The following is a 21,868-nucleotide window of genomic DNA, read 5'->3' as shown; positions in this document are numbered from 1 at the left end:
AAAATTGCTTTTTATACCATATAAGAAGAAGGCCAGAAAAATAAAAGAAATAATAAATGCATATGTGTAGCACGTCCACCTTGACCTCGTGTGCTAGATCCGCCACTGGTACTCAGTGCGCAATCATAAGGATTCATCCTGGCAGCAACAACGCAAATGACACATATTTATTAACAGTATTGCATTAGAAAAGTCTAAAATTGATTAATAGTATCGCGTGTTCCCGAAAAACCATCGCAATCATGCTGAACAAAGCTTGACTAAGCGAACAGAAATTACTGAGATTACTAACCAAACATTCCATCCATCATCACCAAGTGTCGTTGTAGTATAGTGGTAAGTATTCCCGCCTGTCACGCGGGTGACCCGGGTTCGATCCCCGGCAACGGCGATACATATTTTTCCCTCACGCGTCATTTTTTTTATACATTCCTCTGTTTGGTCAAAACTACAATCCGTCCGTCCCCAGCAACTCACGAAGATGGATTACAACAAACCTGCAAGAGATTCAAATCGCTCCTCTATATGAAACTCGTCTCGTCAGAATCACAGTATCATGGCATCTCTCTGTCCTGCAATTACAATACCTTTTTGCCCTGTAATGTAACCAAAACCCCCACCAAAATGCGCTACTGCAATCCTGCAAGGGATGCAAATCGACCCCCTAAAAAGACCACCAAAACCCTCAGCAAGAACACCCGCCTGCTTTCTCCTCCTGCTGCCCGGCCGTGCCCGAGCCTGCCGGTCCGGAGGCAGGCCTCAGGTTGATGTCCACCATGTCCTCCTGCTTCGCCGACGAGACAGCGTCCATCCCCGGCAGCGACGCGGCGATCGTGCGGAACAACGCCTGCACTCAGGGTTCGGGTTTTCCGCTTTCAGATGCTTGGCTGCAGTTGGAGATGCAAAAGATGTCCGGAGAAATAAATTCTGGTAAGATAAGTTGAGACCTTGATGTTGAAGCCGGCCTTTGCGCTGGTCTCCATGAACAAGGCGCCGTGCTCCTTGGCCTTGGCTTCCCCTTCGTCTGTCGGCACTTGCCTGGAGGTGGCAACACTCAGGGGTGAATAGACAGAGGAAAATGAGTCGCGAAGATTTGGTGCATGCTGGCTTTCACCACAGAGATTCAGTCAATACAATTGGTTGGAGCAGGAGGTTTCCTATCTTTGCGTCTTCTTCTATAATTTCGATGCATTGGTTATTAGAGATATATGAGAATAAATGGCTCGTGTACCTCTGGTCGACGAGGTCTGTTTTATTCCCGACGAGCACAATCAGCACATCTTTGCCTCTTGCCGTGTTCACTTCGTCGATCCACTTGGATGTATGCAGAAACGATTGCGTGTCTGCGAACAAAAATTGTGGTATGAGCCCGTCAGCGTACGAGGATGATACATGCTGGTATACTTTCTTCATGTCATCAGATACAGTTCTGTGGTTGAACATGTCACTGTAAGTAATTACCCTCAGATGAAAGAGTTCAAACTGATTTGTCCATATGTCTGCTTAGATTTCATGCATCGCTACCAAACTGTGTCAAAACAAAATTCAGATTGGAATACTAGTTTCTAGTGCAGTACTTATAGAATAGCTACTTATTGTGCTGGTGTGTATATTTTGTCAAGACAGGTAACTTGCCTGTTACGTCGTAGACGATGACCGCAACAGAAGAGTCTCTGATGTAGCTTGGAATCAGACTCCGGAACCTCTCCTGCCCAGCCGTGTCCCTGCACATTTTCACAGTTACAAACTCTATGTCACCCTTCCAGTTTTCACAGTTGACTTGTCAGGTATGGTTCCGGCATATAAAGTCCTCAAGAAAGGGGATTTTTTGTTTACTGGTATCTCGTATATGTTGTTTCGCAATGTGCCAAGCATAATTTCAGGACATTCGGTTCAGGTTTCTCTAACAGAAACAGTTAAAGAACTACACCCTCTGTTCCTAGATCTAAGACATTTTGGCAGTCCAATGTAAACCGCCAAAAAAACAGAGGCGCCTGCAATATATTACACCCCCTGCTTCCTAAATATAAGACGTTTTGCAGTTCAATTTGGAACAGGGGTAGTATTACAAAATTATCTAGATTTCGGAATTACAAAGATATTCTTTTTGAAAAGAAAATACGGTGATAAAGAAGAAGAAGATTTACAACTAGGACTAGGAAAAAGGGCCTGCGCTCAACGATGAACGATCCCTCGGCTACCAAAAGGAAAGAAAGTCTTATAGTATTGCATACCATAGCTGTAGGCGGACGGTGCGGTCCTCTAGGTACATGGTCTTGGAGAGGAAATCGATCCCAATCGTCGCCTGCACACAGAAGTAGAGAACCCCAGCAGCAGCGGCAGACGGTCAGAATTTGCCAATCGTGCGAGCTTTGGGCGATCGGGATCGGGAGCTAGCAGGAGCAAATCGAAGAGGAGTAAGACCTGGTAGGTGGCGTCGAACTTGTCGTACATGAAGCGGGTGATGATGGCGGTCTTGCCCACCGCCTGGTCGCCGAGGAACACCAGCTTGTACTTGGCCAGCGCCGACACCACCGGCGCCATCTGATCTTCTGCTCGGATGCTGGAGATGGATGGATCGATCGGTCTGTTTGGCGCGTGATTGATTTGGATCGGGTCGTCGAGGCGCGTGCTCGATCGGGAGTAGTTGCCCGGGGTTTGGACGCGTGCAACCGGTGGAAAGGGGACGGAAGAAGGAGGAGCAGGAGGAGGTTTGCTTTGCTTTGCTTTCAACGGAGAAGGGGAGGCGACTTTGGACGTTTCCGAAGCCAGCTGCCGAGTCGCGTGTGTTGACGGCACATCCATGCAAATGCATACATACATACTACTACTCCTTCAAAGCTTCTCTTTCTTCTTCTTTCTTTCTTTCCTTCCTTCGCGACGAAGTAGGTTCAATCAGACAATATTTTCCCTGTTTGGTACTCGCATATTAATTCTGCTACTTCAGTTTGTTCGGCATAATAAATCCGAGTTCGTAATTGGTGCGTTCCGAAAGGGGGGCGACCTAACTGCAACGAGCGCTTGCAGTTTTTGTCGACGTCGATCCATCCATTCATTTACCACACGTCGTCACCTGCTGTTATCATCGTTGTCCTCTTCTTCTTTCTTTCAGGACATCACCTCCTCTGCTTTCTTCAACGGGAATTGCGCACGTTGCTGTGGTAACAGCCAGCCTGCTTTTGTCCAAATCCAAATGGCAAAGCTCGGTGGCGGAGCCAGGGTTTCCATGGAAGCGCACCCCCAAAACCGTAAATTTGCTTTTGCATTCGTCCACCCACACGAATGTGAAAACCGACCATCCAACGTTGCCCGTGTACTATTTAAATATTGGTTTAAACATACCAGACATAATTCATACAAACCGATTGATTTTCATACAAACCAAACACTTCATTATAATTTGGACATTTTTCATTAAAAAAGAACGGTCGGACCTAAACCTATCCTACGGTGGCGTCGGGCTTCCGCTTCCTTTGTACTCCGCATCGGCGACCACTTTCTCCATCAGTCGTCTTCATGAACGCCAACGGGATTAAAGGCACGTGAAATGTAGGTACAATCTCTGATGAGAAAGAGTAAGACATGGGAGATAGACCGACCCACATGGGACACTAGGCTTTGTTACCTCCCATGCCCTACTCATCCTCCGAGGAGTGCACGACATGTTTGTCCCCGATGCCGGTGGATGTGAGTTCGATGATGGACACGAACGGTTCGTCACTGACTCACTGTCCACCTGCCACATACGCGTAGGACAAGGAACAGGTAGCGTTCTCATCCTCGACAACATGCGTCGCAAGCGTCTGGCGTGTCTTGTTGTGTCCGTGTTCGGGTGCGCCACCGCCTCGTTAGTAGCGAACTAGAGAAGCGTCGAGCACGTGCGGCCTCGTAGATGAAGTTCGGGTTTGCCGCGACCATGACAACCAAGACCATCTCGCTTGCGCGCTCGCCGTTGATTTCGCCCTCCGACAACTGGTGTTACTAGAGGAAAAAGAGGTTGTATCGCTTCTCCTCGTGTGCCTACTGGAACGCCGACTTACGAGCCAACACAGACTCCTTCACCATGACGGCATCGAAGTGTGCCCGTGCCTGCTCTATGCTCAAGCTGTCTTGTATAGGCACGGGGTCCGACATGGTATCGTCGTCGGAGCCCGTCTTCATCGTGGGATCATAGTCGAAGATCTCGGACGAGCTAGCCCGCATGTCATGCTCAATCCGCCAAGCGCGCTCTGCCAGGCGATAGCAAGATCAGTTATCTTATGCTTTCATTCGATGACAAGGTCTCCCACAAAGCGCTAGATTTTGCGATCATGGTGGATGTGGTGTAAGGAAGGAAGATGTGTAGCGGATGTGGTGTGTTGTGGTGTGGCCGTCTTTAAATGGAAGATTCCGATGAGGTCAAGCATCCGGATGCATCAATGCGCAGCGTCGAAGTTTGTTTCTCGGCTGACGAGCCTGCTTAATGATGGCATACGACTTCAAAAACACAAATTGTTAATTTACCGTCATTTTTTCAGTCAGTTTTTCATTCGGTTATAAAACACATAAATTATTCTTGAAATTTTTGAACATTTTCAAAAAAAAAGATTGAACTATTTTGGAAATAAAGTGAACATTTGTTTTGGAAAAAACACTTTAAAAACATAGTTAACATTGTGATTTTTTTAACAATATTTAAAGCATATGCTAAATTTCTAAAATTTGAGGACATATTAAAACTCAAAAATAATTTAAATATGTTTGAAGAATTTTTATTAGAAAAACAAAAAAATGATTAGAAACCATACCAGAACCGTATAGAAGGTTCAGAAAACCGGTAAAGACCGGATATAGATACGACGCTAATTTGCACGGCGCAGATCTGTTGCTAGCTGGTTTGCACTGTATGATTGGGCGATATTTGGTCGGGATAACCCTATTCGCCGCATTTTGCGGCGAATTGAGGAGGCTCTGCACATTCCCCCGAGACCATTTGGCCGGCCCAGTTTTGGTTATCATCGGTTTTGGAATCTTTTAGGAGGTTCCTGAATCGTTTTTTCGTTTGTTTTGGTTTTATGTTTCTGTGTCTTTTTTTCTTCTGTTTCTTCCTTCTTCCTTTTTTTCAAGGTTATTTTATTAACTATGTTCATCTACGAAAATTGTTCTTAAAATTGGAAAAATTGTCATTTTTAAAAACATTCATAAATTTAAGAAATGTTATATATTTTTAGAATTGTTCGTTATTTTCAAAAAATGCTAGCGATTTTTAAAAAATGTTCTTGTTTTACAAAAAGTTTTATTATTTTTGTTTTAATTTATTAATTTTTTATTTATTTTACAATTCCTTTTGCTTGACATTTTCTAACTTTTGTTTTGAATTTTGAAAGATATACCATGTCCAAAATTATGTTCACAATTTATATTTAACTGTTTGTGCTTTAAAAAATAAACATGAATTAAAAAAATCTTCTTGTTTATATTCCTTAGTGGAATCATGACATCGTACATTGTGCGAGGGCGTGAGAAGATTATAGTGGCCCTAGTGGCATTTTGGGAGCATTGTGCCTCGATACCACTTCAAACGGAGATTATCATTCATAAGGGTGTGAACTTCGAAATACATCATTGTCTCCGCGTGGCTCGGTTATTTCTTACCCGAGCCCTTTACTTATGCACTTTACTTTGTGATAGTCATATTATTTTATGTTATATATCTTGCTATCACTTAATTGTTTATGTTGCTTAGCATAAGTAGTTGGTGCACATAGGTGAGCCTAGTTGATTTATGTTCTCTGTTTGACTAAGTAAACACTAGTTTTATTTTTTATTTGTTCAAACCTAAATGAAAATTATTTTAAAGCTTCAATTCACCCCCTCTAGGCGACATACATGTCCTTTCAAGCGGGTGGTTCGACCAATCTTCAATTGGGCGGGTCAACGAAAGAGTTGAAGGAAGAAGAAGGTAGGTAGATCATTTACAATGCTGACCCCTAAATGAACATAGTATACGTGTGTAGATCCGTACGGCGTGTCCAGTGATATCTAAGCGGACCATCTAATCATGCCCGTATACATTTCAAACCAAACTTGAACAAACCGGATGAATTACATGCAAACCGGATGCTTTCATGTGAACCGAAAAAAATCTTTACATTTTTAACATAATTCAGCTAAACTATTGCTGAGTAGGATATTCTAACCTTGCCTAATTGATTGCCGACCGTGACGGAGCCCAATTCCCACGACACGTCTTCCCATGTGAGACAACAAGCTCATCCACTCATCGTGAGCCCCAATAAGTGAAGCTTCAACGGGAGGGGAGAATAGTGGCTACCATGAGGCTCTCGGCAAGCTCATTGGTTGCGAGGCCAAGACATTGACAGTGGCCTTTCTGGACCCAAGCAGCGGCGACCTCTCAGCTTCTACTCTACTTGCGGGAAAGCGCGAGTGAGGGATGATCTTTCGGGTGGGTCCGGGGTGCCGGACACGTGTGTACGAGTGGCCCGGACACCCACGAAGTCGTTTTCCCCGGTACTCGGGAAAATAGACGTTCAAACTGGTCCACAACCCGACGAGTATCACGTTGGATAGTAAAATGGGTCCGGACAGTTCAGTCCGGACGACTGCTGACGATTTGAAGGTCCGCATGGGAGATGGCTAGCAGTCGGATGAAAATTGAACGGTTCGGCCAAATCACCTTAGCCGGATTCATATACAGGTGTAAGCACATCCGTACAACTAACCGAATGCCCGATCAGACTCTTTGGAAACGCAAAAAGAACACTCTTAAGTGAAAAGTACCCTTTTGAGCTCGAGCTCAAATGCACCCGCATGAACAGTAAAATTAAAAACGATGCTTTGAAAATGCTACTTGCGAAAGCATTTTAAAATACTGTTTTTTTTGTCACACCTTACTAGAATATGATCTCATGATAAAAATTTGCAAGCACTTATAACTTTTGTTAAAGTTCATCACAAAAAAATCCAAATTATTTTGAAATGTTATTTTTTAAATTTACTGTTCATATGACTGCATTTGAGCTCGAGCTCAAATACTCCATGTCTCTCTTAAATGAACTTCTCCCATGTAAAAAACGAAAAAAACGCAAAAAAATAAAAACTGCAGATGACGATGAAAAAACCAGTGCGTGCATGAGTATCGCAAAAGTAATAGTGAGGCACATAATCTTGCACGGATGGCCACTATCCTAGATCCAGACCGTCATGTGTGGTTTGATCGTCCTCCTCACAATCTCTGTATCCCTCAAAACATTATGACATGAATAAAGTGGTTGTGTTTAAAAAAAAAAGTGAACTTCTCCCATACTGGCGCATGACGAGTCACATCCGTATCAACAGCGCTTGTCCTGTGCGAAAACCGGCGCATGCGCAGGATCGCAGAGGCAGCTGCTACCACTCGGGCGTAATTAGGGTACTTGCCCGGCCGGTTCAGGTCCATGGCACCTTAAATACGGCACCAAACATCGGCCGCCTCCGCGCCGACGGGGCTCGCTCGCCGCTATGCACTGCACCAGCGGCGACCAGCCAGCCACTCCCCGGCCCGTGTTTATTGCACCAAGTACTGCTACTCCGATCGTCCTCCGTCCCCGGTCGGACAGTCGACAGAGAGAGACATCCACTGTGGAAACTCGTCTCGTCATCCACGGAGACGGCGAGACGCCGGCCGGCTTGGAGCTAGACCGTCACCCCGATGCCCTGGCCATGAGGCCATGCGGCTGATTCGCTGATCACTTGTGCGCTCGTGCACGCATGCGTGTGAGATGGGCTAGCTAGCGCACAGGGCGTAGACACAGCAGGTGCGCGCGTACGGCGGCAGCTGCCCAAGCCGCCGGCCGGGATGGCGACGAGATAGCATAGCTACCGCACTGCGCCGAGCATAACTGCGGCAGGATTGTAGTATCTACTACGAGTACGTGAGTAGACGGTGGATTACCTACCGGATCATCATTGACGTGCATGCATGCACGCACGCACACAGCTCGTAGCATTTATCGAGAACAGAGCAGGTACATGCTGGCTTGCCACGCTTCACGGCCATGGAAACCAGGGCATGCCTCCCTGATCTCGCATGAATTCTGGTTGGATTCTACTGTGCGTGTGCAGAGGCACTGTGCCAACTCAATTTTCTCCACTGGCCGGTGCAATTGATCAATCAATATAACTTGAAGAACAGGTTCTATAAACAACTTGAACAACAGGTCCTGTAAACTTAGCCTTGGCCTGTTTGGTTACTCTAACTCAGTCAGAGGTTAGAGTTAGATTTTAACTCTGAACTAACTCTATACAAAGAGGTGTTTGGATGACAGGATTAGATTGACAATAAATACATTTCCCAATCATTTGACTCCTTTAACCTGGATTTGGTGTGGTGGAGGAAGAGGGAAAAGTAATTTTTTTCTGGCCCTCATCTAACTCTAACCCAAATAAGCACCTCTCCATCGGATTAGTTTTTTGAATGGGTTAGATGCATTGAACCAAAACTAACCCACCTGTTTGAATGTTTTTGGGTTAGTTGAGTCCAAATTAATTCAAACTAACTCTAATCCATGGATCCAAACAGAGTCCTTAAGTCAGTTTTGATTTCTGACTCTACGTGGGTCCCGTTCGGCAGCACGCCGCTCCGCTCCTGGAGTGACCGGAATGGAGTAGCCCGCAACCTATTTTCTTGAACTCGCGAAACTAACGCTCTCTGCGCTCCTTTATTTTACGAAACTGGATGATTGTTGAATAAGCTTGTAGTTGGCGTTTAGGGTTTCAAAAAAAAAAAAAAGGCTTGTAGTTGGCGTCAATACTCTTATTGTTGGAACTTACAAAAAAACTTACCTTAGTTGGTCTCTACTAAAGTATCGCAGAGGGTTTCCTATATACTAGTAGAACTTTAGAGTTCTACCCTCAAAAAGAACTTTAGAGTTTAGTTATTGTTTTTCGACGACAAGTATTGCTAGTTGAGGGTTGGATTTTCATACTGTTTTGCATCACTATAGAAAAAATACATGTTGCCTAGTGCTTGGCCATAAGCTGATGAACACTAGGCATATAGCATAGCAAGTTGAGTACCATGGAGGTGGTGTTTTGACTTATATGTATATATACACTTATTATGAAACATATATATGAGAAACACATTTCAAAATGTTAAAAAGTTATGAACAGTAATTTTTTTTGTACATCCAGACATTCTATTTTCACACACAAAATTTTGCAAAGAAATAATTTTTTTTGTGCCATGTATAAAAAAAAGTCTTGTGAATAGTTTTACTCAAGCATAATTTTTTTTCCTTTTTACACAAGCCACCCAAAATGTCCTTTTTCACCGAAACTTCGTGCACAAACATATAATGTCCGATTGTACACGCTGGATTTTTTTCTTGATTTTCTAAAACTTTTTAAAATGTGTATTTAGACAATGGATGCATCTACACCTATGAACCAAAGTGAATTTCTGGAGTATCACAACAAAATAAACATAGAAACTGCGGGCGAAGGTTATTGTAAGTGTTGGGGCCCCCTTGACTCAAAAAGAAGGTAACATATTAGAAGAAAGAGGGAAATGCCATTGGAAAAAGGAAAATGCCCATCTAAAAGCCCACACATGGCCATGCCTCCTCCAATCTTAGTAGTACTGCACACGGACTAATATCTGGCTTATTAGAACCCCCAAAAAATTATCTGGCTTTTTTTTTTAGGGGTAAGAAACAGCTAGGTACTGGAGATTTTGCACCCGCACTATAGCTACTGGACCGGCCCATTTTCATCTATTTTTTCTTCTTCTTCGCTGGGTTCGTTCGATCGAGTCAGTTCGCTAAAATGAAGAATTGCACCGTAGCGCTAGGTACGGCAAGGATCCATCCAATAAAGAATTACCATCTATTACTCTTTGGGTCACATATTTTTGTATTGAATTTCTTTCCTTAATTCCCACATTTGTATTTATGCTCTTTCTTTTCAATAACTGGACCACAAATGTACTTCCCATACATGCATGGCAGTTTTGTGCCAGGAGTACTCTCTCTGCTCCCACATAATAAATACATCATGGCCAATTTAAAACATTCATATATTGTTAAAAAATATCATTTTACATACTTTTTTATATTCAAACTAATTGTGCCAAAACCTTTTAAAATAAGACCAATTTTGGATATTTTTTGACAATGCTTAAATTTGATCGTATATATTACATTTTGAAAGTAGTCGATTTCACAATGATACATTACAATTCCATTTTTTGTCTCTATTGTTCGCAATTCTTAACCTACAGTTCACTTTCCACCGACTTGTTTCACAAAAATAACATCTATTTTAATTGTACATTTCTCAAATAACCCATTTATCTCTTTTGACATAAATTGTTTCATATTTATAAATAATTAGTTTCAAACTGATACATCGCAAATTCACTTTATGAGGTTGCTATTCCACAATTGAGAATTTCACTTTTCACTGGACTGTTTCTCAATAAAATCTATTTCAATTGCATATTTCTTAAATAAACTTTTTCAATCTTTTGAAATAAATTGTCTCACAATTTTAAATAATCAATTTCACAAAGATGCATTATAATTTCATTTTCTCTGATTGCTATTTCACAATTGATCAATGTGTTATTTCACGGAAAATAAATCTATTTCAATTGCACATTTTCCAAATAACATGTTTCTCTCTTTCGAAATAAACTATCATTCCTGTTTCATATTTGGGTTAATATAGGTTTCTAATGAAATAGGGTGTTTTCACATATTTCTACTGAAATAGGTTGTCGCACATTTTCTATTAAAATGGGTTCAAATATTGAATGTGATATATTGAAATTTAAATGTGTTTCAAACGTATCAAAGATTGTAAAGCTCTCAATAGGAGTTCAAATATATAAATCATATGAAAAATAAACTTATAGTTTAACTTATAAAATTGATTTAATATAGCCAATGTAAAATAAAAGTGGGCTTATGTGTGAGAGAAGAGAAAGAGCGGACTGTCACATGCTGCCATCACTCCTTTTCCTGCCATATCACGGATATGATGGGGGCCAATAGTTGTATTAGGTATTTAGGTATGCTATTTAGTTTGTGTAAAAGTAAAGGGGAACTCTAGATGTCTACAACCCAAATCTTTAAGCAACTGGTGGATGGTAAGATTGTTACCGGTAGCTAAGTTAACGTTTAAAGTGACTTTGTCGTGAGTTCGCTCGCATTGCTGGCCTTTTGTTTTTTGTTTTTTGTTTTCTCTTCTCTTTTTTTCCCCTTGTTTTCTTCACGGTTGTTTTTTTGTTTGCTTTTTCATCAGTTTTCTTCATATCTTTCTCTTTTTATTTTTATTTGTTTTTATTTCTTTCTCTTTTGTTTTAATATTTTTTGCTTTTGTTTCTTTCTTCTTTTGGGTTTTATTCCTTTCTTGGTTTTCATTGGTTTTCTGTGTTTCTTTCTCGGGGTTTTTATGTTCCCATTCTTCTGAATTGGTTTCTTTTGATTTTTCATTTTCTCTTTGGTTTTTATTGGTTTTCTTGAATTTTATTTGTTTTTGTAATTTTTATCAGTTCTTTTGGTTCAAAACATGTTTTAAAAAAATCAATACATATTCAGTACTTGTCGTATACATCTGAAACATTTTTATATACATGGTTAATATTTTTCAAATACATCTAATTTTTAGAACTTATATTTGTTGATGTCTACTTTTTTCCATACACGTTGTACCTTATGATATACATCTAATACAAGTATTTGAATACACGTTTAACATTTTATAAATACAAGATTAACATTTTTCTAATACATGGACAACATCTTTTCTACAAACATGTAATTATTTTCAAATACTTGATTAACATTTTTAATACAAGTTTAACATTTTTAATACATTGTCAACTTTCTTTTATGTAATTTTCTTCAAGTAATTGATTTCAGATTTTAAATACAAGAATACCATTTTTGAATACATGTTTATTATTTTTTCTATATATATTTAATATTTTTCAAATACTTGATTAACATTTGTCAAATACCTGTTTAATATTTTTCAAATGATTTATTAGTATTTCTTAACATGATCAACTTTTTTTCGTACATATTGTATATTTTTATACATTTTTCGTATACATGAGAATCATTTTCTCTATACAAATGTAACATTTTTCAAATGCTTTGGTCAACATTTTTTACAATTTGTTTTACGTAAAATGTTTTTTGTGTTATATTTAACTAGAATATTTGAAAGTATAAAAAAACAAAAACAAAAAAATGTGAAATAAACAAGGTCGTGGCTTCCTGCACGCCTAAGCCGACCCATGTCGTTCTCACCTTTAACGAGGTTTCCCTATATCTAGCTATAAGCGAGACATAGGTGCACCCGTAGCAGTGGCCCTCGACATGTTTATTTCAGGTGCCTAGCCCTCGACATGTTTATTTCAGGGCCTAGCGCGTGATTAATGTTTGAGTGAAGATCATTACAGTTGTGATTGCCACTCTATTGCGTCCCGGACTCTTTTTGAAAATGGAGGCTCAAGAAGAGCCCGACTTTGAGTTAACAAAGCCATCAATCGATCGGGATTACATCTCAAAAGAATAACAAAACGACTCAAAAGAAAACATGGTAATATACAAATGCGTTTGGAAGCAACTTACAAGCCTTGCTCAACAAGCTAAAGGGGTAAACAAGAAAAAACACAACCTAGAAAAGATGAGGTCATCTAACGCGAACAAATCACCAGGAAGTACGAGAATGCAAGCTTAGAAGTTGTGAATCCAATAGCAAGGAGGGGCACAACATCCGCAAATCACCGACAAGACCAACATGACACATCCATTAATACGTCCATTTTGCATCATGAATTATTATCTATATTTGTGTTATTTTTTTCATTACTCCCTATCATATTACAATTCCTATGTCTTTTTCTCTAAATATGAAAGGTACATCACTAAGAGGAAAATATCTAGAAACTGAAATTCTGGACCAGCAAACCGAGAAAAAAAGTAAAAAATCAATCTGCTCCAAATGACTAAAAATTTCATGATTTTTTTTGGAATATTTAAGAATTATTGGGCCAGAAATACACCAGAGGGGGGCCACGTGCTGTCCACAATGCTACAGGGCGCGGACACCCCCTAACCGCGCCTTCAGGCCTTGTGGACCCCCAAGTGGCCCTCTAACGCCCCTCTTCTCCTATATGACGTGTTTTGACCTAGAAAAATCATAAGAAACCTTTCGGGATGAAGCACCATCATCCCAAGGCAGAAATATGGGTAGATGCCCTTTTGTTCTCGAGCAGAGAGATTCTGCCGGGGAAACTTCTCTCCTAGAGGGGGAAATCGAAGCCATCGTCATCACCACTGCTTCCTCCTTCGTGGGAGGACCAATCTTCATCAACATCTTCACCAACACCATCTCATCTCCAACCCTAGTTCATTTCTTGTATTCAATTTTTGTCTCAAAACCTTAGATTGTTATCTCTCGGTTACTAGTTGTGTTGACTACATCTTGTAGTTGATGCTTCGTGGATTACTTGGAGGAAGATATTATGTTTTGATCCTTAATTATATTATTATAGCTGTGATCTTGAACATGTTGATGAGGTGTGAGTAGTGACTATTGTTCTTGAGTACATGAGAGAAGTCCTGTTAAAAGTAATCATATAAAGTTGGTATTCGCCCGATCTTTTGATAATACGTATATTGTTACTTCTCTTAGTGGTGTCATGTGAACGCCGACTACATGACACTTCACCATGTTATGGGTCTAAGGAAAGTCATTGTGGATAACAAGTAGATGATGGGTTGCGAGATTGACAAAAGCTTAAACCCTAGTTTATGTATTGCTTCATGAGGGGCTGATTTGGATCCACATGTTTACTGCTATGGTTAGATTTATCTTAATTCTTCTTTCGTAGTTGTGCATGCTTGCGAGAGAGGGTAATCATAAGTGTGTTGTTTGTTCATGTAAGAACACCACCTTAGGCCCGATCCACTGACTTATCAAATTATCAAAGTAGCGAACATGAGTCAACTAAATATGATGAATATGACTAAACAGAATTTTCCATGTGTCCTCGGGAGTGCTTGCTTTATATAAGAGTACTTTCAGGCTTGTCCTTTCCTACAAAAAGGATTGGGTTACCTTGCTGCACCTTTTCTACTATTGTTATTTGTCACTTGTTACGAATTATATTGTTAGAAAACTATATATCACTATTACTTACAACACTTGCAGATAATACCTTGTTGAAAACCGCTTATCATTTCCTTCAGCTCCTCGTTGGGTTCGATATTCTTACTTATCGAAAGGCCTACGATTGGTCCCCTATCTTGTGGGCCATCAAGACTCTTTTTTGGTGCCGTCGCCGGAGACTTAAGAACCTTTGGTAAGTGGAAATTGGTAAGGAAATATTTTTGGTACGTGCTAAAATTTACCGTTGGTTGTCACTATGAATGGTCACCCTTTGAGTGGCTTGTTCAGGGCATCTTTGCCTCGAACGGAAGTTGAGGAAATTGTTCCTCAACCTACTGAACCTACTGAAAATATTGATTTTGAGATTCTTTATAAAGGTTCGACTCATCCTGATCACCATTTGATATATGTCAGTGATATTTGTGGATTATTTAAGCTTTCAGGTCTACCCGGAGACAAAGTTAAGAAGAAAGTTTTCCCTTTATGTTTGGAGGGAAAATAATTAATGTGGTACAAGCTATAGGATGATATTGGATCGTGGGACTGGAATCACTTGAAGCTGGAATTTTATCAGAAGTTTTATCCTATGCATCTAATTCATCATGATCAGAATTTTATTTATAATTACTGGCCTCACGAAGGAGAAATTATTGCTCACTTGCCCTAACCATGAGCTCTCAAGAGAAGTGATTATACAAAAAAATGTTGGGGAACGTCGCATGGGAAACAAAAATTTTCCTACGCGCACGAAGTCCTATCATGGTGATGTCCATCTACGAGAGGGGATTTCTGATCTACGTACCCTTGTAGATCGCACATCAGAAGCGTTAAGAAACGCGGTTGATGTAGTGTAACGTCCTCACGTCCCTCGATCCGCTCCGCGAACCGTCCCACGAACCGTCCCGCGATCCATCCCACGATCCGCTTCGATCTAGTGCCGAACGGACGGCACCTCCGCGTTCAGCACACGTACAGCTCGACGATGATCTCGGCCTTCTTGATCCAGCAAGAGAGACAGAGAGGTAGATGAGTTCTCCGGCAGCGTGACGGCGCTCCGGAGGTTGGCGGTGATCTAATCTCAGCAGGGCTCCGCCCGAGCTCCGTAGAAACGCGATCTAGAGGAAAAACCGTGGAGGTATGTGGTCGGGCTGCCGTGGCAAAAGTTGTCTCAAATCAGCCCTAAAACCCCACTATATATAGGAGGGAGGGAGGGGAGGAGGCAGCCTCAAAACCTAAAGGTTTGGCCGAAATTGGAGGTGGAGGAGTCCTACTCCAATCCTACTTGGAGTAGGATTCCACCTTCCCACTTGGAAACTCTTTACACCTTGTGTTTTTTCCTTCTCAAACCTTATGGGTCTTAGTGGGAACTTATTATAGCCCACTAGGGGCTGGTTTATCTCTTCCCATAGCCCATGAGACCCCTTGGGGCGTGACACCCCTCCTGATGGTCCCCGGCACCCCTCCCGGCACTCCCAGTACACTACCGATGAGCCCGAAACTTTTCCGGTAATGCACGAAAACCTTTCGTTAACCAAATGAGGTCATCCTATATATCAATCTTTGTTTCCGGACCATTCCGGAAACCCTCGTGACGGCCATGATCTCATCCGAGACTCCGAACAACATTCGGTAACCAACCATATAACTCAAATACGCATAAAACAACGTCGAACCTTAAGTGTGCACACCCTGCGGGTTCGAGAACTATGTAGACATGACCCGAGTGACTCCCCGGTCAATATCCAATAGCGGGACCTGGATGCCCATATTGGATCCTACATATTCTACGAAGATCTTATCGTTTGAACCTCAGTGCCAAGGATTCATATAATCCCGTATGTCATTCCCTTTGTCCTTCGGTATGTTACTTGCCCGAGATTCGATCGTCAGTATCCGCATACCTATTTCAATCTCGTTTACCGGCAAGTCTCTTTACTCGTTCCGTAATACAAGATCCCGCAACTTACACTAAGTCACATTGCTTGCAAGGCTTGTGTCTGATGTTGTATTACTGAGTGGGCCCTGAGATACCTCTCCGTCATATGGAGTGCAGTCTTGATCCATACTAACTCAACGAACACCTTCGGAGATACCTGTAGAGCATCTTTATAGTCACCCAGTTACATTGCGACGTTTGATACACACAAAGCATTCCTCCGGTGTCAGTGAGTTATATGATCTCATGGTCATAGGAACAAATACTTGACACGCAGAAAACAGTAGCAACAAAATGACACGATCAACATGCTACGTCTATTAGTTTGGGTCTAGTCCATCACATGATTCTCCTAATGATGTGATCCCGTTATCAAGTAACAACACTTGCCTATGGCCAGGAAACCTTGACCATCTTTGATCAACGAGCTAGTCAACTAGAGACTTACTAGGGACAGTGTTTTGTCTATGTATCCACACAAGTATTGTGTTTCCAATCAATACAATTATAGCATGGATAATAAAGGATTATCATGAACAAAGAAATATAATAATAACTAATTATTATTGCCTCTAGGGCATATTTCCAACAGTCTCCCACTTGCACTAGAGTCAATAATCTAGTTCACATCACCATGTGATTTCAACGAATCCAACACCCATATAGTTCTGGGGTCTGATCACGTCTTGCTTGTGAGAGAGGTTTTAGTCAACGGTTCTGAAACTTTCAGATCCGTGCGTTCTTTACAAATCTGTATGTCATCTTATAGATGCTGCTACTATGTGCTATTCGGAAGTGCTCCAAATATCTACTCTACTATACGGATCCGTTGCACTACTCATAGTTATTCGGATTAGTGTCAAAGCTTGCATCGACGTAACCCTTTACGACGAACTCTTTAACCACCTCCATAATCAAGAAAAATTCCTTAGTCTATTTAGTTACTAAGGATAACTTTGACCGCTGATCAGTGATTCAATCCTGGATCACTCTGTGTACCTCTTAACAGACTTGCTGCAAGGCACACATCAGGTGCGGTACTCAGCATGGCATACTTTAGAGTCTACGGGTAAGGCATAGAATACGATCTCCGTCTATTCTATTTTTTCTGCCGTGGTCGGGTTTTGAGTCTTACTCAAATTCACACCTTACAACGCAACCAAGAACTCCTTCTTTGCTGATCTATTTTGAACTCCTTCAAAAACTTGTCAAGGCATGCATCTTGTTGAAACTTCTAACGCTTTTGATCTATCTCCATAGATCTTTGATGCTCAACGTTCAAGTAGCGCAATCCAGGTATTCCTTTGAAAAACTCCTTTCAAACAACCTTGTATGCTTTACAGAAATTCTACATTACTTCTGATCCACAATATGTCAACCACATATACTTATCAGAAATTCTATAGTGCTCCCACTCACTTCTTTGGAAATACAAGTTTCTCATAAACCTTGTACAAACCCAAAATCTTTGATCATCTCATCAAAGTGTATATTCCAACTCCGAGATGCTTGCACCAGTCCATTGAAGGATCGCTGGAGCTTGCATACTTGCTAGTATCTTTAGGATTGACAAAACCTCCTGGTTGTATCACATACAATGTTTGCTCAAGGAAACCGTCGAGGAAACAATGTTTTGACATCCTATGTGCAATATTTCATAAATAATGCAGCAACTACTAACGTAATTCTAACAGACTTTTAGCATCGCTACGAGTGAGAAAGTCTCATCATAGTCAACCGTTTGATCTTGTCGGAAACATCTTTGCGACAAGTCGAGCTTTTCTTAATAGTGACTTATCACCATCATCGTCTGTCTTCCTTTTAAAGATCCATCTTTACTCAATAGTCCTATGACCATCAAGTAGTTCTTCCAAAGTCTACACTTTGTTTTCACACATGGATCCTCTCTCGGATTTCATGGCTTCCAGCCATTTGTCAGAATCCGGGCCCACCATTGCTTTCTCCATAACTCGTAGGTTCACTGTTGCTCAACAACATGACCTCCAAGACAGGGTTACCGTACCACTCTGTAGTAGTACGCGACCTTGTCAACCTACGAGGCTTGTAGTAACTTGATCCGATGCTCGATGATCACCATCATCAGCTTCCACTTCAATTGGTGTAGGCGCCACAGGAACAACTTCCTGTGCCCTGCTACACACTAGTTGAAGTGATGGTTCAATAACCTCATCAAGTTCTATCACCCTCCCACTGAATTCTTTCGAGAGAAACCTTTCCTCGAGAAAGGATCCGTTTCTAGAAACAAACACTTTGCTTTCGGATCTGAGATAGGAGATGTACCCAACTGTTTTGGATATCCTATGAAGATGCATTTATCCGCTTTGGGTTCGAGCTTATCAGACTGAAACTTTTTCACATATGTGTCGAAGCCCCAAACTTTCAAGAAACGACAGTTTAGATTTCTCTAAACCTCAGTCTATACTGTGTCATCTCAACGGAAATACGCGGTGCCCTATTTAAAGTGAATGTTGTTGTCTCTAATGCATAACCCATAAACGATAGTGGTAATTCGATAAGAGACATCATAGCATGCACCATACCAAATAGTGCGTGGCTATGACATTCAGACACATCATCACACTATGATGTTCCAGGTGGCATGAACTGCGAAACAATTTCCACATTGTCTTAACTGCGTACCAAAACTCGTAACTCAGATATTCATTTCTATGATCATATCGTAGACAGTTTATCCTCTTGTTACGATGAACTTCACTCCGAAAGAGAATTGAACTTTTCAATATTTCAGACTTGTGATTCATTAAGTAAATACTCTTGTATCCACTCAAATCGTCATTGAAGTAAGAACATAATGATATCCACTGCGTGCCTTAGCACCCATTGGACTGCATACATCAAAATGTATCACTTCCAACAAGTTACTATCTTGTTTCATCTCAATGAAAACAAGGCCTTGCTCATGTGGTATGATTTGCATTTCACTAGTGATTCAAAATCAAGTGAGTATAAAGATCCATCATCATGTAGCCTCTTCATGCAATTTATACCAACATGACTCAAGCGGCAGTGCCACAAGTAAGTGGTACTATCATCATTACCTCGTATCTTTTGGCACCAATATCATGAACATGTGTAACACTACGATCGAGATTCAATAAACCATTGAAGGTGATTATTCAAGCAAATAGAGTAACCATTATTCTCTTTAAATGAATAATCGTATTGCAATAAACACGATCCAATCATGTTCATGCTTAACGCAAGCACCAAATAACAATTATTTAGGTTTAACACCAATCCCGATGGTAGAGGGAGCGTGCGACGTTTGATCATATCAACCTTGGAAACACTTCCAACACGTATCGTCACCTCTCCTTTAGCTAGTCTCCGTTTATGCCGTAGCTTTCATTTCATGTTACTAATCACTTAGCAACCAAACCGGTATCCAATACCCTCGTGCTACTAGGAGTACTAGTAAAGTACACATCAACATCATGTATATCAAATATACTTCTTTCGACTTTTGCTAGCCTTCTTATCTACCAAGTATCTAGAGTTGCTCCGCCTCAGTGACCGTTCCCCTCATAACAGAAGCACTTAGTCCTGGGCTTGGGTTTAATCTGGGGTCTCTTCATTAGTGCAGCAACTGCTTTGCCGTTTCATGAAGTATCCCTTCTAGCCCTTGCCTTTCTCGAAACTTAGTGGTTTTACTAACCATCAACTATTGATGCTCTTTCTTGATTTCTACTTTCGCGGTGTCAAACATCGGGAATCGCTCAAGGATCATTGTATCTATCCTTGATATGTTATAGTTCATCACGAAGCTCTCACAGCTTGGAGGTAGTGACTTTTGGAGAACCAGATAATCAACTCCCACTTGATTCAAGCGATTGTCGTACTCAGATAATCTGAGCACACGCTCAACGATTGAGCTTTTCTCCTTTACTTCGTGGACAAAGAATCTTGTCGGAGGTCTCATACCTCTTAACAAGGGCACAAGCATGAAATCACAATTTCATCTCTTTAGAACATCTCTTATGTTCCGTGACGTTTCAAAACGTCTTCGACGCCTTGCTTCTAAGCCATTAAGTATTTTGTACTGAACTATCGTGTAGTCATCAGAAACGTGTTGGATGTTCACAACATCTACAGACGACGCTCGAGGTGTAGCACACCGAGTGGTGCATTAAGGACATAAGCCTTCTGCGCAGCAACGAGGACAATCCTCGGTTTTACAGACTCAGTCTGCAAAGTTTGCTACTATCAACTTTCAACTAAATTTTTCTCTAGGAACATATAAAAACAGTAGAGCTATAGCGCAAGCTACATTGTAATTCGCAAAGACCATTAGACTATGTTCATGACAATTAGTTCAATTAATCATATTACTTAAGAACTCCCACTCAAGAAGTACATATCTCTAGTCATTTGAGTGGTACATGATCCAAATCCACTATCTCAAGTCCGATCATCACGTGAGTCGAGAATAGTTTCAGTGGTAAGCATCTCTATGCTAATCATATCAACTATACGATTCATGCTCGACCTTTCGGTCTCATGTGTTCCGAGGCCATGTCTGCACATGCTAGGCTCGTCAAGCTTAACCCGAGTGTTCCGCGTGTGCAACTGTTTTGCACCCGTTGTATGTGAACGTTGAGTCTATCACACCCGATCATCACGTGGTGTCTCGAAACGAAGAACTGTCGCAACGGTGCATAGTCGGGGAGAACACAATTTCGTCTTGAAATTTTAGTGAGAGATCACCTCATAATGCTACCGTCGTTCTATGCAAGATAAGGTGCATAAAGGATTAACATCACATGCAATTCATAAGTGACATGATATGGCCATCATCATCTGCTTCTTGATCTCCATCACCAAAGCACCGGCACGATCTTCTTGTCACCGGCGTCACACCATGATCTCCATCAACGTGTCGCCATCGGGGGTTGTCGTGCTACTCATGCTATTACTACTAAAGCTACGTCCTAGCAATATAGTAAACGCATCTGCAAGCACAAACGTTAGTTTAAAGACAACCCTATGGCTCCTGCCGGTTGCCGTACCATCGACGTGCAAGTCGATATTAACTATTACAACATGATCATCTCATACATCCAATATATCACATCACATCGTTGGCCATATCACATCACAAGCATACCCTGCAAAAACAAGTTAGACGTCCTCTAATTGTTGTTGCATGTTTTACGTGGTGACCATGGGTATCTAGTAGGATCGCATCTTACTTACGCAAACACCACAACGGAGATATATGAATTGCTATTTAACCTCATCCAAGGACCTCCTCGGTCAAATCCGATTCAACTAAAGTTGGAGAAACCGACACTCGCCGGTCATCTTTGAGCAACAGAGTTACTCGTAGCGATGAAACCAGTCTCTCGTAAGCGTACGAGTAATGTCGGTCCGAGCTGCTTCGATCCAACAATACCGCGAAATCAAGAAAATACTAAGGAGGGCAGCAAAACGCACATCACCGCCCACAAAAACTTTTGTGTTCTACTCGAGAAGACATCTACGCATGAACCTAGCTCATGATGCCACTATTGGGGAACATCGCATGGGAAACAAAATTTTCCCTACGCGCACGAAGTCCTATCATGGTGATGTCCATCTACGAGAGGGGATTTCTGATCTACGTACCCTTGTAGATCGCACAGCAGAAGCGTTAAGAAACGCGGTTGATGTAGTGGAACGTCCTCACGTCCGTCGATCCGCCTCGCGAACCGTCCCACGAACCGTCCCGCGATCCGTCCCACGATC

The 21,868-nt window shown here is 41.5% G+C and overlaps 1 protein-coding gene and 1 non-coding gene across 2 annotated transcripts; one reads left to right on the top strand and one right to left on the bottom strand.

Annotated features, from left to right (window-relative positions):
- Positions 1–319: 319 nt before the first annotated feature.
- On the top strand, positions 320–391 carry TRNAD-GUC. Its single transcript has one exon. It is a non-coding gene; the product is annotated as a tRNA-Asp (tRNA).
- A 114-nt stretch (positions 392–505) lies between these two features.
- LOC123447190 (ras-related protein RABH1b-like) lies at positions 506–2,824 on the bottom strand. Its single transcript, XM_045123772.1, has 6 exons — positions 2,425–2,824; positions 2,235–2,305; positions 1,636–1,724; positions 1,232–1,343; positions 948–1,038; positions 506–847 (listed from the first exon to the last, which is right to left on the bottom strand). Exons 1-6 carry the CDS (start codon positions 2,821–2,823, stop codon positions 686–688), a joined length of 924 nt encoding a protein of 307 aa, XP_044979707.1. The 5' UTR covers position 2,824; the 3' UTR covers positions 506–685.
- Between the last annotated feature and the right edge of the window lie 19,044 nt (positions 2,825–21,868).

Source organism: Hordeum vulgare, chromosome 4H (genome assembly GCF_904849725.1).
Source record: "Hordeum vulgare subsp. vulgare chromosome 4H, MorexV3_pseudomolecules_assembly, whole genome shotgun sequence".
In the NCBI taxonomy this organism is placed as follows: domain Eukaryota; kingdom Viridiplantae; phylum Streptophyta; class Magnoliopsida; order Poales; family Poaceae; genus Hordeum; species Hordeum vulgare.
This window is presented reverse-complemented; position numbering and strand designations above follow the sequence as displayed.

Bases quoted from the DNA above. Each gene is read 5' to 3' on its own strand.
- LOC123447190 (XM_045123772.1), bottom strand. From the start codon at position 2,823: ATGTATGTATGCATTTGCATGGATGTGCCGTCAACACACGCGACTCGG. The intron at 1,039-1,231 runs GTACACGAGCCA...TGCCACCTCCAG, and splicing joins ACAGACCTCGTCGACCAGAG to GCAAGTGCCGACAGACGAAG. The intron at 848-947 runs GTCTCAACTTAT...CCCTGAGTGCAG, and splicing joins AGGCCGGCTTCAACATCAAG to GCGTTGTTCCGCACGATCGC.